The 13,710-nt window shown below is 42.2% G+C and overlaps 1 protein-coding gene across 4 annotated transcripts in view; it reads right to left on the minus strand.

Annotated features, from left to right (window-relative positions):
• COL4A4 (collagen type IV alpha 4 chain) overlaps nucleotides 1-13,710 on the minus strand; it is a 135,198-nt gene that overhangs the window by 52,704 nt on the left and 68,784 nt on the right. For all 4 annotated transcript variants that reach the window (XM_043578010.1, XM_043578009.1, XM_043578011.1 and 1 more), the window contains 6 exons: nucleotides 11,715-11,804; nucleotides 10,583-10,746; nucleotides 5,776-5,848; nucleotides 4,494-4,600; nucleotides 2,000-2,183; nucleotides 535-603 (listed from right to left, as the gene is read on the minus strand). In XM_043578010.1, the coding sequence (XP_043433945.1) occupies nucleotides 535-603; nucleotides 2,000-2,183; nucleotides 4,494-4,600; nucleotides 5,776-5,848; nucleotides 10,583-10,746; nucleotides 11,715-11,804 (687 nt within the window). The remainder of the gene's footprint in view (nucleotides 1-534; nucleotides 604-1,999; nucleotides 2,184-4,493; nucleotides 4,601-5,775; nucleotides 5,849-10,582; nucleotides 10,747-11,714; nucleotides 11,805-13,710) is intronic.

Genomic DNA, 13,710 nt, shown 5'->3' on the forward strand with positions numbered 1-13,710 from the left:
CAAAAAGCACCTGCAAAAGGAATTGAGATTTAAAAAAAAATTTTTTTTAGTTAAAGATAAAAACCATTCTGACATTTCCTACTGTAAGTGATCTCAGCTAAAATAACTTTAAAGGAGGTGCACCTGCCAACTTCAACTTTGAGTGTTCATGTCCCTTGAGATTTGGAAAACAGAAGAGAGTAAAATGTAATCAGTAAGCAAATTATCATTATTCACTCTTGGGGCATAGGAAATACAGTTTTTAAATTCTCAAAGAGCAGACATTTTTACTGATTTGTGATCAAATCAAGGTAAATTTTGTTACACAGAGATCTAAAAAAAATTAAAAACCCACCTAGAGGGTGCCCAAACCAGTAGACTAGAGTCCCAATGGGAATTACCACTCATACTGGCTTCCCATAGTCCCTCAAAACCCGGTAAGAGTTTTAGAAATATCCTCATTAGTTGCCTGATGATGAACTATTGGTTCATCTGTCTTACTAGTTCTTTTACTCTGTGGTATGTGTAAAACAGTTAACTTCTCATTGATCATACCTGGAGCTCCATCAAAACCTGGAGGTCCTGGCCTCCCAGGGTAGGTTACATTACAAGAAATTGTATCGCCTGGAATGAAAAAAAAAAAAAAGTGGTATTCACACAACTGATAGCCCCATGTAACATGAATCCCAAAGACAACTCAATCAAGATATTCTTTTCATGTAGTATATGTGGCATCCAAGGAATAAGAGGACCCCAAGTATCGTTAGATCACTTAAACTACCTTTGTTCTGAATTTCTAGAAGCTCGGTCCTGAAATCTGAACTTCAACGGTCAGACAGCTATAAACATAGGGGGAATAGGAAAAATTCCAAGAAGTATCAGTTTTACTAGCCTAGAAGAAAACAATGCATTTATAGGCTCAATGATATCCAATACAATGGAATCAGAAGATTTGGTAAAGCAGGAAATCACAGCAACATCTGACACTGAGTTCAGAAGATCTGACTCCCAGGTTGGCTGTGGGAGTGTGTAGATGACGGGGGGCGGGGGCGCTGAGATATTAATACCAGCTGCCATTCAGGGAGGGGCTACCATGAGTCAGTGGCCTCAAATGTATTGTCTCTTGAATTTTTTTAATGACTCCGCAACGTGATGGTTGTCACCCGCCATTTTCATGGTCAAGACAGTAAGACTCCGAAGCTTGTGCCTCTCAGTTTCCTTCCCCTTTAAAATAGAACATTTCTCTTTTCTCAAAGAAATAATTATAATGTATTACTTCATATGCTCTCAAATCAAAAATGTACCAAATGAATAAAAATACTGTTGTATTTTGATGGGTCCAGAAGCATAATCTTACACCTTATTGAGGGCCAAAATAGTGCCTTTCTATGTTGTCAAAGCAAGAACCAAAGATATTATTTCATTCTAAAACTTTGCAGTTAATAACGTAGTCCAAGGTATATGTACATATTGCAAAAGAAAAAAATCTAAATTCTTTCTCCAGCCTTTTCAAAAGTTTTCAGCTATAATACTGCAAGTCATTTATTGTTTAAATTCAAATAACTGTCAAATATATTTGAAATCCCTTCCTTTTTTCTTTCTTTCTAGAATGCCTACAAATGGGTTTTCAAGGACAGTGATGTATTTTTTAAATGAAATACTGGTGTTTTTTATTAAGATACACTGCATTGTCTCAAAAGACTATAAACAAATAGATATTTTGAATATATATGTAAATTTAATGCAGATTGCATAAGTTGGGATTGAGAAATGAATGAAGACAATTTTGGCATGCTAGACAAACAATGCAACAAAGACATTTTAGTATTTTAAGAATTTGTTGTAAATATTGATTGTGCTGTAATGCTTTTATTTGTCTGGCAATATTCAAGGTTTGAACAGCAGCCTGAAGGAATTTTATTTAGTGGTTCTGCTACAATAGTTTAGCCCCAAAGAGGAGATCGCTTTAGCTTCCACTCTTTTCCCCCGACATTCTGTAACACAAAACCTTCAAAATTACCTTTCTGACCCTTCAAGCCCTCAAGGCCCCTCTCGCCGGGACGGCCTGGAGCTCCTGGTGGCCCTCTTTCTCCTGGTGGCCCGGGAAATCCTAGTCCTGGTTGTCCCTTAGGTCCTGTTCTTCCCGGGGGCCCCGGCAATCCAGGAGACCCTTTTGCACCTGGGGCTGCGTCTTCATGATCCCCCTGGGAATATTTGCATCGTGAGTCAACTATCAATCTTTGCAAGTCCATAAACCCAAAGCAGCCATTGTCATAGTCTATAGAAGCACGTGGAAAAACTTCATATTTCCAGTAGACAGTTCCTCAATAGCAAATCACCAATAGATGAGTAACTTAGTTTCTTCTTCATCCTTTACATAAAAATTTACAAACATATGATGCTATGGCTGGGGGGGTCCACCTCAAATACAGAAAGCTGTGTTATGTATTCAATACAAAATTTAGAAATTTTTTGTTAGAACAACTCTCTAATACCAAATATAACGAAATACAGAAATACGTCAATTGAGGGAGGTAAGAAAGAAGGCTTACAAGCTGAATAAATAAATTCTTAGGTCCTTGAAACTGTTTTCCTGCATTCTTACGAGAAGACACAGGATAGACTCAATCACCCTCCACGCCTGCAAGGAGAGGGCTGACCAACACTTCCTTCTCCTGCTTTAAGAATTTGATCTTTGGTTAACCGTCTAGTTCTGTTCCTCTGGAAACTTCCTAAAAATTGGATGTCAAATATATTATAAGGCAACATTGCTTATGGTAACGTCAATCCCTGGCGGCAAAACTTGCATCTGGTCTGGAAAACTATGAAGACCTGTGCGGAGTCCTTGCTGGGGCTCCCTTGAGCGGTGGTTCCCTGTGGGGTCTCCACAGGCCGTGTCCCTGTGGGGCAGGAGGCTCTCAGTCAACGCTGCTGGCACATGTGCTGTGTGTGGATCTCGTTTCACTCTCTCCCGCCGAATGAACAGCTACCAGGGGTCTTGCATACGAGCGACGCACGTCTGATGCTACCCTGCTGGCAAGCTGAGGGCTGTGTCTTCTGTCTTCCCGAGTAGCCTGGTCTCACATGTGGGTGATGACAGTCTTGTGAATCTGGATTGGTTCAACGAATCTAGGAGGACCGCTCTAGACCATTATAGAAACCCCTCATCTAATGCGACCTAGGGTACGTTTTGGTTTTTCATAATTAGATCGGAACCCGAGGACCATTGCCACTCAGTGACATTGGCTTCTAGATAGTTCCTGAAGCGGGAGAGTAAACAAAACAGGGATTGCCAAATCTAAGGCAGACTTCGTTCATGATTATCATGATACTTGATATCAGCTGAAAGATGAGAGAGACTTCTGACCATCTACCCTGGTTTGACTTCCAGGCTTCTCTTACTCACATACCATCTGTCTGAAGGAGCGCCTATAAATCAGAAGTTAGTCCTTCTCTATTACAACACTGTTGATGGCAGGCAGCACAGGCTGGTGAAAGCAGCACATGCTTTGGCATAAGACAGACTGGGGTTTTCCCTGCGGTGTAGTCTACTTGACAGATAGGTGACCTTGAGTAACACACCCTCGGCCTCCATTTCCTAGGATAAAACGTGAAAGCGGATTGCTCTTCGGAAAACTGACGATGTGGGGGCGCCTGGGTGGCTCAATCAGTTAAGAGTCTGACTCTTGGCTTCGGCTCAGGTCATGATCTCATGGTTCGTGGGTTTGAGCCCTGCATCGGGCTCTGCAGCTGGTACCATGGAGCCTGCTTAGGATTCTCTCTCTCTACCCCCTCTCTCTCTGCCCCTCCCCAGCTCTCTCTGTCTCTGCCTCTATCAGAATAAACTTAAAAAAAAAGAAAATTAATGATGTGAATAAAACATAATGTAGGCATCCAAACATGCCTCATGTACCCATGATACTTTAAGTTCCTAAGCCCAGGATCATGTCTCATTGTCTTTTCTTACGACCTCTGTTACCTCCACATGGTCTCCACCCAAATCATGTTTGAAAAATGCAAAAAATATCATTTGTCGGTGGGGTTTTCCATCAACTAACATGTCAGTTCAGATTTGCACCAGTTCACCCTCTCTTGTTTGCCACTTCCCCTCACGTGCTTCTTCACCTGGGGACAGAACTGAAGGTCATCATCAGGACCTGTGTTCTATACTCCTCCCTACAGAGTTAACTGAACAGGCCTGCAGCCACTGGGGGCTTTGTAGCTAGATACAAGGGACCCAGAAATAGATAAACACCATGATAATGATACAAAGACCAAAGACGGGACAGAAAGTCATGCCGTGACTCAACTGTCACTCAGGATTTCAGACCATCTGCAACTATGCCACACCTTTTGTAACAGTCATCTTTTTCTGGCAGCCAATGGAAGGTGACTCTGATTCACAGCACACGACACTTTACTGAATTACAGTTTTAAATTGAGAAGGGGAAAACAGATGCTTTGTGACCATATAAGGAAATGAAACTCTACAGCCAAAGAAGAATTATACATACCGGGGGTCCCGGATCCCCCCTTTCTCCAGGAAGTCCATCCCGGCCATGTTGTCCCTGTTGCCCTGGAAATCCTGGGAGCCCATCAGGACCCCTTTCTCCTTTCTGCCCTGGGAATAAAGGCCAAAAGATATTCAAGCCCTTCTGAGCAGCTGGGTGAAGTAGAAGGAAACACAGGACAAAAGGTAAAAGCAATGACCTTGCCTCCAGGTGGGCCGGTAGAGACTCCCCTGAGTGTCTCCATTGACTAAAAGTCACGTAAAGACAACCACACAAAAGTCATAGGGAGGAAACACAACTGCCAAACCCACAGGATCTCTTATCTGGGGAGCGCTCTGCCGAGGAGGTTGTGTAAGGAGGCACCAATCACATGGCCGCTGTGTGTGTGGTGCCCAACATGGTACTCCATCCCCTAGCAGTGGTGAATGGGGAGTAGTCCATGGCTGCACGCTTGCCCCAGTCTAGGCCAATCTTTCCAGAATTGTTTTGTTTTTCAAACTGGAGCTGAGAAGGTAGAGCTAGCTCTCTTCCTTTTTGCAAGAACTTAGAGCTTCTGCTAGGAAGGGCAGTCTACCCACACAGCCCAGGGAAAGCTAGTCTCGGGGAGAAAGGCAGATGGTGCAGTCCCCTGTACCCAGCTGTCCTGGGAGACTACGTCTAACATTTCAAATTTTGTTTGGCTGAGTCAATAATGTTTTCTAAAACTACTTCAAGCTGGGTTTCTGTCATGACCAAAATAGTCTTGATGAACACAGGATGCCATAACGCACTGAAAAACTGGTAGGCAGGTCAAAGGAGGTCTTGTGTCAAATCCAAGTTCACAGTAATGAAGATTTAAATAGGTGGCTAAAGGAGCATCTATATTTTCAAATCAGAGATAGAGGATTTGAGGTTCCACATTCTCACCGCTCTGTGAAGGTCAAGGAATATTATTTTTTATTTTAGAGACAGAGAGAGAGAGAGCACAAGAGTGCACAAGTGGGGTAGAGGGGCACAGGGAGAGAGAGACAGAGAATCTTAAGCAAGTTCCACGCTCAGTGCAGAGCCTGACACGAGACTCGATCCCATGATCCTGGGATCATGACCTGAGCCAAAATCAAGAGTTAGTCACTCAACCAACTGAGCCACCCAGGAGCCCCGGGCCAGGAATATTTTTTTAAGCAATCTGAACAATCCTGTGTCTTGTTATAAAATTGATCTGTGGTCACAGGGAAATGAATACAAGATGAAAGTTCACCTATCATTCATAAAAATGGCAGGGAGCTAAGTGATTGACTAGACTCACCTTTCACTCTTGACACAACCATGTCTCCCTTTTCTCCTTTACTGCCAAGTGGTCCTGCAGCACCGGGTTTTCCCTTGGTGAGAAATAAGAGGAATGAATCAGTTTAATTTTGATGGGTCAAAAGTTATTCACCTACATCTAATCTCTCTCTTCTTTCCTTCTAAATCACCTGTTCCAGATTCTGGTGTGGTACCCTTGGTATCACTCTCTTCCTTACCTTCTAAGGTGGGTCCTACCTTATAAAACTGAAGGTCTTGACCTGCATTTAGAAGCTTGTGGAATCTGGATAAGGTCTGTACCAGATTCAACAGAAGCATCTATCATTATCAATTTCCTGGTTTTGGCAACGTACTATGGTTATGTATGCTATCATCGGGGATGCCGGGTGAAGGGTCCATGGGAACTCTGCGTGATTGTGCTTTGAGTCTTAACATAAAATTTATCTCAACATAAAAATTTATAATCAAATTTTTTAATTTTTTTTAACGTTTATTTATTTTTGAGACAGAGACAGAGCATGAATGGGGGAGGGTCAGAGAGAGAGGGAGACACAGAATCCAAAACAGGCTCCAGGCTCTGAGCAGTCAGCACAGAGCCCGACGTAGGGCTTGAACTCATGGACCGCGAGATCATGACCTGAGCTGAAGTCAGACGCTTAACCGACTGAGCCACCCAGGCGCCCCCTATAATCAAATTTTTTAACTATCTTGAGCATTTTAATAGAATGAGGAGTAAAGAAGAAGGTAGGTTAACCACAAGAGCTGCCACTAAAGCCAAAGGCAGAAGTTTAGGGATAAGCTTGTGATATTGAGGGAAACTGATGGGCAAGAGGAGGGGAAAATAAGAACCATGGTTACACGGTTGATATATTTCCTCTATATAGCAAGTAAATAGCTGATTTCACTGATGGGCTCATCATCTTTTGACCTCAACACTGCTCTGAGACTCACTGTTTGGGTCATGGTTTTATAAGTGTTACGTATTACTGAATATTAAGCCATGTCAACAATCTGGAAACCTACCATCAGCATATTAGAGTGGCCAAGCATCATAGTAAATACAGCTACAGAAACACTATACATAACTTAAGGTTACTTATCAGATGACCTTGAAAGTCAAGAAACACAGATAAGAATTTAGACGGAGGTAAAAATGACTGAGAAGACCGTTTACTTTTCCCACACAGATGCCACCTCGCCTTATTTCCATACAATCTAACAAGTTCATGCAAGCTTAACCTGCTTAACTGGCACTTTATAAGCAGTTAACTACTAAGAGGAGAAGGTAACAGTGGAGATCAGTATGATGGCAGCATTAAGTAATAAGAATGAAGAGGAAGCCAAAACCGTATGCAACAGGCATAAAAACCCAAATGGCAAAAATGCTTGGGAGCCATCTAGTGTAGAAAAAAAACAGTTCCACACACCCACTTAACTACCCCCCCCACCCCCGCCAGGGGCGTCACTGTAGTACAGCATCCCAGGTAATGATGTCTATGTGACATCAAAAAGGCGGGTGGAACAAATTTCTCAGTAGAAAGAGCTGGAATAGACAGAAAAGGAACTTTAGAAATAGCAAAGTGCTAATATGGGTTGAGTGTTGCTTAAATGCTTATTTTTCCTGTATGGACTAAGTCATAAGTGACAACATGACAGGTCCAAAGTATATGAGACACAGTGTTCAGCCCAAGAGGCAGATAATGAAAACGCCCTTCCGATGGATAAACTATCAACACATAAAACCATTCATTTAGCACACGAACCAGTTTCTCTCCAGAAGGAGAATGCCAGTGGAATGCTTAATAAATGAGACCTTGGTGTCCCGGGAATCTGAGCCGCTCCTTAGTTAGCCATTGAAGACTTAGAATGTACTATAAATTTCTCTAATGCTGTGCAGATATAGAATATTCAGCACTAGAGTCAGATCTCAGACTTATTTGAGCTAGTGAGAAAAAAAAAATAGATAACCAGCACTGGTTTTGGATTTCACTAGAGAGACATTCACTGACAATCTACAAAGGGCCAGGGAGTACTGAGAGTAGCAAGGACACAACAGTTAACAGCAGACCGTCTTGCCTTCATGGCACTTAGACTTAGATTCTTAGTGAAACAAATGTTGAATCCAAGAGATTCTTGGGGCAAAGGTTCCCAGCAGCTTTGGGATCAAGGCTACTTGTCATTATTCCAAGACCTGAGATCATTAAATACATGTGTTAATACAACAACAAAGTCTCAACAAAAACAAAACAAATTCCTCTCTGCCAGCCGTGTAACAGTTGTTTAAAACATGGTCTAGATCAGGAAGTTGAGCCACAGATGCCCACAGGGGCCATGCCTAGCAAGGGAAGCAGATGGATAGACAGCGCGGAGCCAGGAGCACCCAGCCCTTCTACATGCATTGTCACCTCTCAGCTCCTGGCAACTGTGGGAATGCACTGACCCTGTGTTAATGAACTTCCAATTTCTCAAGGGCCGCCATAAATCTTATTAATAATACAAAATAAAACACCATGAAGACAAAACCAAACAAGCCAGTAGGTCAGATTTAGCCCATGTCAAGTCCATGACCTTTGGTTTGCTCTACAACTCATCAAGGGCAGTGACCGTGCTTGATCACTGGTGTATCCCTTACAGCCCTCAGAATATGTTGCTGAACTGAATTCTTACCCCATTGTTATGTCCATTTTATAAATAAGGCACTGAGGCTCAGGAAGACCGTAGAGCTTGCCAGTGTCAGAGTTGGGATTTGAAAGTGGATCCACGTGCCTCCCAGTGGATCTTGGTAGGAAACCCCCATGCTTAACATGCTTAACATGACAGCATCTTGGTAGGAAACCCCCAACCTCAGACTATGGCAATAAATACAAAGCTTTGTTCTAACCTAAAAAAAAAAAAAAAAAAATGTAAAGAACCTAAACGCACTTTTCTGTTTTCTATTTGCCTACCAATCTGTGGCTTCTGAGGCCAGGGACGAGCTGCTGAGAGAGGACATGTCCGATGAAGTGAGAGCACCCACAGTGATTGTGTGTGGTTCCTCTGTGCTCTCTCTTTGTATCCATTCTTTTCCCCAAAACACTTTCCTTTCACAGTGCCTCGTGGTATAAGGATCTAGTCCCCAGCTGTAACCACACTGTGATGAACTTAATGCAGAGAAGTCATATGGACAGGATCATGTACAGAAAAAAAGACATCAGAAACATTACCTGTCCTAAGAGTAAGCCGTACAGCAGCCAAATGACATAAAGCTCAGCCAGGACAACCCTGGGCAAACTAGCAATTCACACTCAAAGAGGCTAGCCCTGAGAAGCAACTCAAGAGAAAGCCATAAAAATATTTTAGAACCAGTATCATCTTCTTAATGAAGGTACCACTATAAAAAATGACTGTGCCCAAATGCCGAATGGAAAAAGCAGACTATAAAATGCAAAGTGCTTAACAGCTGCGGCCGTGTTCATTCAACATACACGTATTAAGGAGTTAGCTTCTTGTCGAGCAGACTTTGTGAGTGTGTTTTGCAAGCGTATTGTGGGTGGTACCGAGAGAGAGCCTAATTGTCACCCTCACTTAAGGCTCTCAGACTGGAACCTTATTGTCATGGCATGTCCCAGGGAAAATGAAAAAGAGGACATTCAAGCTGATGGGTAGGCTCCAGGTCACCCCAGGATTAAGGCTCTTTGATAAAGAGGGGACAGGCAGGCTGTGTCCAGCCTCCAGAGTAATGCCCTTAGGGCCAGTGAGTTTCTTCTGAGGAGTCAAGTTGCTGAAAGGCTGTGCCTCAACTCAAGTCACTTGTAATGGTCAGCAGATGAGAACAATTTCAAAATAGATCTACTCTGTGGCACGAAATATCACATAAACGCTGACAAAGCCAATGTCTGTATCTCCACCTTGGACCTCGCATCGGAATCTCTTACTTGAATACCATCTCACTACCCTTCAACACCTTGACCTGCTTGACTGATTGGCACCTCAAATTTAAGATGGCCCCAGTGATACTTCCTTTCCCCACTCCACACCTACTCCTCACATTGGCTTCCCCATTTGGGTCTTATCCTTAACTTTGCTCCTTCTAATATCCCATGTCCAGCCCAACAGCCAATCTATTAGCACCGATCTCAAAACATATCGAGAATCTGATCATTTCTCGTCACACCCAGCACCAACATGCTAATTTGTCTACCATCATATTTCACCAGGACTATGCAGCAGTCCTCCAGCCCATCTCCCTCCTTCCCTCTCCCCCTGTTATCTGTTCTTACCAGAACTACCATAGTGAGCCATTCGAAGCTAATGTCAGCCACAGAGCATTATGTCTGTCTCTTCTTAAAACTTTCCACTGGCTGTTCCCTGTCATCCAGAATAAAAGCCCAAACCCAACGCACCCACCAAACCCCGTGCTCCACAACCCCACATAACCTCCAGCCACTTCTTTGTCTTCATTTCCTCCAGCTTTTCCCCTCAAGCTACATTAGATGGTGATGGCCTTTATCATCATCAGCCATACGTACTCATCTATTTGCTACCCAGCATGCGTCCCTCCCAACCCCAGGAGTCCCCAGGAGGGTACAGACTGTGCTCTGCTCCCTACTGCATCCCCAGCACCTAGAATGACACATGGAACATAGTAGGTGCTCAATAAATATTAGTTGAATGAATGAATGAACATAGATGATTTTTTTTGGTCATTAATATATGTATAGGTTCAAAACATAAAATATATATCATACTATAAGTCAGAAAGAGCTACAGTTGAATTTTATCTCTGTCTCTTTTAACTAGAAAGATTGTTATTGGTAAGAGTTACTCACTGGTGGTCCTGGAGATCCTTCAGCACCCGGAGGGCCTGGATGACCTTTCTCTCCAAGCCACCCAGGGAGCCCCAAGTCTCCCTTACTACCCTGCCTCCCAGGAAGTCCCGGAGGGCCTGGTGGGCCCATGGGACCAGGCTCACAGGCACAGAGCCCCGCGTTTCCTAGACAGAGGATAAAAGGCAGCTTTGTCATATTTCCTGCACAAAATCCCAAAAAGCCTTTACTAAACAAAACCAAGAATGAAAATAAGAACAAAAAGGGTGTGACGTACATGGTTCTTATCTCCCATAACCGATAACATGTGACGTAGCAGGGGAGGGGCACTGTGTAGGGGTACCTAGGCATGGTCTACGTGGGGCAGGTGTATAATTTCTGGACAAATGGGGTATCTTGGGTCTTTAAATAAACTCATTCTGATAAACTGATACCCAATTTTACTGAAGGAACTTTAAAATAAGAAATCATATTTTTAAAAGTTTGAAAGTCTTTTATCTGGTTCCTGCTGAAGAAACAAAAAAACAAATTGGGTTAGAGCATAAACTCTAAACAAATAAAGAAACAAAATAATATGTGAAAAAGGATTACTGACTGCATTGCCTATTACAACTGATAATTCACTACAATGCATTTTCTAATCATCAGGACTTTTAGTCGAAAAAAAAAGCCTTTCGGATGGTCAAACTCAGCTGTGTTTATGCTCTCATACCCACCTGTTCCAGATGGTCAGAAAGGCACCAAACAATTTACAGTGGAGAAACACTGAGACACAAACACTTGATGACATGGGGAAGTATGGACCCACAGAGAGAAAGTGAAATAAAAGATCAGTACTTTCTCATCTCTGCTTCTTTCAAGGAACAAAAAGCACCTCATGAAAAAAGTCACCACTCTGAGGCAAATTTCACAGCAGGCAAGGGTCTCCTTTAGACTCTCAGATACAAAGACTTGACTTTGGCTAAGTTCTAACCACATCATAAGCACGTGATGAAAAGGGGCACTCAAGGGGGTAACTAAGGTGCGTATCGCATCGAAGTGAAATGTTCCATTGCCCACTTCATAAATGCCTCCAACCCCCCCCCCCCCAATAGGCTATTGTCTTCAGGAAATCCTACCTTTGCTGCATACTTGCCTTTTTCTCCTTTCGAGCCTCTTCTTCCTGGAGGACCTGCTTTGCCTTTTATTCCTTGTGGTCCAGGGTGCCCGACACTACAATATATAACTTTACAGTGGGAAAGGGGGACGGGGCATAAGAGAAGCGCTCAGTTTTTGTGAATGTCTTCCAAAGAACAAGTGCAAATGTCTCTTGCACTCTTATTTTCCCCTGAAGCCCACTTTCTTCCATTCATTTTCCAAATTTCTTTCTCTCTAACATAAGAATATATAAACAAATAGACCATACAATTCTCACGGCATGCTTCTGCTCCCACAACCATTGATAAAGCCATCCTAATCTCAACCCCAACTTAGTGGGTTGTAGAGAAAGGTGGACAAAAAAACAAAGACAATAGATAAACAACAAACAAACAAAAATAACTGTGCAGCAAACATCCTTTTCCCCTTCCATTATGAATAATTAACAAATTAAGAAAGCTCATAAAAGCAAAAATTCAGAGATATTCGATTAAGTGTGACAGATAAAACATAAACAATAAGTTCTTTATTCTCCCTGAATCCCAGTAAAACAGCAAACAGTAAAATAATATTATAAAAAGGTGTAAGCTCACAAGACAAAAAAAGGGGGGGGGGGAGGTAAGGAAACAAAGCAAAAAGTGTAAAAGAACCTAGCAGACCCTGAAAAGCTGAATTCTAAGCAGGCAGTGGGGAAAGGGAACAAAGAACACAATTTACATGAGAAATCTCTCCCAAAGTTCAGGAATTGGTACCTTGAAGTAGAATGACAATGCCCCAAACAGGAGGACTGGTTAAAGAAACAATTTAATCATAAGATCCCCTTCTCAAGAATTACAGCAGCAACTATGGCCCCTCAGAATTGGAGGAAAGAGACAACGTAGCAAGAAGAAAACTTTGAAATAAAGTATATGATTTAAAAAGTAGATGAAGGAAAGCATTTCACCTCTAAAACATGAACAGATTGCTACAAAAGAAAACATTGAGGGGCTTCCTGGGTGGCTCCGTTGGTTAAGCATCCAGCTCTTGGTTTCTTCTGCCCAGGTCATGGTCTCATGACTTCATGAGTTTGAGCCCCACACCAGGCTCTGTGCTGACAGCATGGAACCTACTTGGGATTCTGTCTCCCTCTCTCTCTGCCCTCCCCTACTCACTCTCTTTCTCAAAATAAATAAACCTAAAAAACTTTTTAAAAAAACATTAAAACAGAACAATAGCAACAACAAAATCCTTAGAAACGAAAGGAAAATTACTATGAAAGTAGAAACTGAAAAATTCTGGAGCAGAGATGTAAAGCTGAGTTGAGGGAGTCTACGAGAAAGTGTTACAGAAAAATAAGAAGGTGAAAAGTAATAAAGAAACATATATGGTGGATTCACTAATAGGCAAATATGTAGAATTCAGAAGGAGAAAACAGGGGGGAAATGGAGGAGAAAGTATCTTCAGGGAAACACTTCAAGAAATTTTTCCAGAAATGGAGGATCTGTGTTGGCTAGAACTTGCTCACTGAGCGCCTACGAATGAATGCAGATGTGCCCACACAGAGGCAAGTCGTTGTGAAATTGAAGGTCATTGGAGAAAAAAGAAAAATTCTGTAAGATTTCAGAGCAGAAAACAGATTTCAAACAAAGGATCAAGAATCTAAATGTCATTGGACTTCAACTCTAGAAAACAATGGACAATGCCTAGAAAAATGTATTTCCAATCTAGAATTTTATATTCAGCCAAATTATCAACCAAATTCCACAGCAGAATAAAGGCATTTTCAGACAGATAAAGTATACTTTTTTCAGGACGTATGATGATGGATATATGAGATAGAAGTATGATAGAAATATGTGAGTTGTAGGTAACAAGGGGACCCAGAGAGAGGGAGAAACAGAGACAGAGAGAAACATAAAGAGACACAGACAAAGAGAAAAAGAATTCCTGGTAAAGGAAGATTTCGAGACAGTGTCTGAGATGGCTTAAAATTGCAACCTGACCTAATTTGAACA

This window comes from Prionailurus bengalensis, chromosome C1, assembly GCF_016509475.1.
Source record: "Prionailurus bengalensis isolate Pbe53 chromosome C1, Fcat_Pben_1.1_paternal_pri, whole genome shotgun sequence".
NCBI classification, from domain to species: Eukaryota; Metazoa; Chordata; class Mammalia; order Carnivora; family Felidae; genus Prionailurus; species Prionailurus bengalensis.